Below are 2810 nucleotides of genomic sequence, written 5' to 3' on the forward strand. Positions count from 1 at the left end.
ATTTTATTTTATTTTATTTTATTTTATTTTATTTTATTTTATTTTATTTTATTTTATTTGTTTTTATTTTATTTATTTGTTTTTATTTTATTTTATTTTATTTTATTTATTTGTTTTTTGTTTATTTGATTGTTTTGTTTTGTTTTGTTTTATTTTATTTGTTTTTATTTTATGTTATTTTATTTGTTTTTATTTTATGTTATTTGTTTTTATTTTATTTTATTTGTTTTTATTTTATTTTATTTATTTGATTTTATTTGATTTTATTTATTTGTTTTTATTTTATTTTATTTATTTATTTATTTTTTTTTAAGAATTTTATTAAGATTCAGGCCATGTCCTAAGAATTGCGGTTTGTGGTAATACTTAAAAAAATGTTTGTTTGTTTTTTTTTTTTTACCTCAGGTTCGACAGATCCATCTGCATTGGGTTTTATCATCTCTCCATGGTCGCTGCTGCTCATGCCTTCTGGAAACATCTCTTTCACAGATGAAAATGTCACACAGAAGGATCTGCAGGCTTTCACTCCTCCAGAGATGCTGGAGGGTCTCAACCTCTCCTCGCTTTCTGATATGGAAAAGGTACCTTTTGGATTGTGAAAGACATTTGTTGGGCATGTTTTTTTCTGTTTAAAAATCACAGTCTTTTTTTCATGGCTTCTGGTACCAATTTACATCACAAATATTGAATGCTTTTAATTATTAATAAGCAGGATTTATTTTTGTTTTAAAGAACCCTTTTATCAGTGAGTTTCAAAACTGTCTTTCAGTTGTTGTTGTTTTTTTATTTCTATTTTGCTGTCATGTGAATATGAGAGAAAAGAGATTATTTATTTTACATTTTACAAATATGTTTTATCTCTTAAGTAATTTTGACAGTACGCTTCTGTGTACACATGACATTCTTAAAAAGAAATAAATACACCACTAGAAGTCAGAGGATCTTGTGCATTCTTTTGCACACTCTTGGATATTTTGTTCCCAAAGCTATTCTTTAGCAGGAAGAACCAGACAGAAGAACTAGACAGGAAAGAAACACAAAAGGTTTAGCAGAGGTGCTATATATAAAGTTTGATACTGATTAATGCCTAAAACATACTCTGGGTAGCAAATGCTTCTGAAGACAAGTTTGTGTGCAACAATGTGTCGGAATGAGGCTGTCAGTTGTTGTATAGTTTTATTATGTGGGCTAAAACATGAAAACATGGGCTAAAATGTTCCATTGTCAGATGTTGTCTCTGTTTCTTTTTCAACTTTTAGATGCACATGTATTCACTTGGCATGACGTTGTTTTGGGGTGCAGACTATGAGATTCCACAGAGCCAGGTGAGACTTAGACATTTAATATTTAATTCCTATTAATGTACTTCATTTAATGTAAAAAAAAAATGATTTAGAATAGTTAAAATCAAATTGAATTGAACATTTTAACCCAGTATTGGTATGTAATGTGTATTTTCTACATACTAACCTCAGTCTAAGAATAGAGTTTCTACAGTTTCTTTCTTCTGTCCCATTGCAACATAATTTTAAATTGAGTAAATAAATGATTTTGGCCCAGGACTTGTGGCAGATATAGATTCTAGATCATTCATGAACTTCTTGTGTCTTTTCACTGTGTTTTTAGCCAATGAAACTAGGAGAACATCTGAACAACGTCCTGCTCAACATGTGTGATGACTCCACGCTCACCCGACTGTCCGTACGGTCGGCTCTGGACACCTGCAGCGCTCACATCCGTAACTCCAACTGTGACCCTTCCTTTTCATACATCAGGAAGCTGGTGAGGCTCGTTCTTGGCAGTCTCTCTCAGGTACATGTCTATGCATTTCTTTCAACATTTTGTTAGTGTTTCAACAATTTTTGGTTCATTTAAAGTTATGAATATAATAAGAAATTACGTTAGAGTTGTTAGAATGATTTAAACCTGAGTTTAAGAAAACGGTACATACATACAGTAATACAGTAGTCATGTTATTGTTTTCTGTTGCAAAGGCAACTTTATATTAGTGACAGTATTTTACTTTGTTTTAAAGCTCATTATAAGTGCATATATAACATTTTCAAAAAATAATATTTAGTTTTTTATTTTTATTTAATTTAATTTATTATGTTTGGTTTATTTCGTTTTTTTAAGTTAGTTTTTTGTTTATTTTTTTGTTTTGGAATCAGCTTTAATTCATAACTGGTTCTCGATTCCCATCTCTAATTTTGTTAGTTGATCACATCCAAGTACTACTGATTCAGCAATAACAATATGTGTGAACATACTGTTCCTATTAACTGACTTGCCTGCACTGTCCAGCCCTATAAAACAGCATTAAATTAAAAAGGTAGTTAACAGTCTTTCCTGTGCTTGTTTTCTCGTGTTTGATGTCACATCCTGTTCCTCAGCTGCACACTCCCCAGTAGTTTAATTGCACAGCAATGCAGAAAGAGCATATTGCTAGGAACAGACGTGTTTCTGGTCTTATTTTCTGCTCTGTGTGTCTTTTTCCACACTGGGGAGGTAAATGTGAAGTGGTCCAGTAGGGATGCCGTCTTCTAATTACTGTTGATTAATCTTGTGAGTGGCTGCTTGGGTCTGTTCTCCTGTGAGCAGCCCCTCCTGAGATTGTTTTTCTCAGTCTACACGTCTTCCATTATGTTTGTTTTTTCGTCCTCAGGCAAACCCGATTTAGTTAAAAACTTTATTCAAAATATGTTTTGACTTGAGTTAACAGCATAGATCAAGCTTTCTTTAAAGGGGTCATATGATGCTGCTAAAAAGAACATTATTTTGTGTATTTGGTGTAATGAAATGTGTTTATG

General features: G+C 31.6%; 1 protein-coding gene across 1 annotated transcript in view; it reads left to right on the plus strand.

Moving 5' to 3' along the window:
- Positions 1-2810, plus strand: part of LOC107662716 (tyrosine-protein phosphatase non-receptor type 13-like) — a 91252-nt gene that overhangs the window by 27448 nt on the left and 60994 nt on the right. The window contains 3 exon segments of the mRNA XM_016452797.1: positions 406-581; positions 1260-1325; positions 1627-1812. Of these exon segments, the coding sequence (XP_016308283.1) occupies positions 406-581; positions 1260-1325; positions 1627-1812 (428 nt within the window).

Source organism: Sinocyclocheilus anshuiensis, unplaced genomic scaffold, assembly GCF_001515605.1.
Source record: "Sinocyclocheilus anshuiensis isolate Anshui unplaced genomic scaffold, SAMN03320099.WGS_v1.1 scaffold457, whole genome shotgun sequence".
Classification (NCBI taxonomy): Eukaryota; Metazoa; Chordata; class Actinopteri; order Cypriniformes; family Cyprinidae; genus Sinocyclocheilus; species Sinocyclocheilus anshuiensis.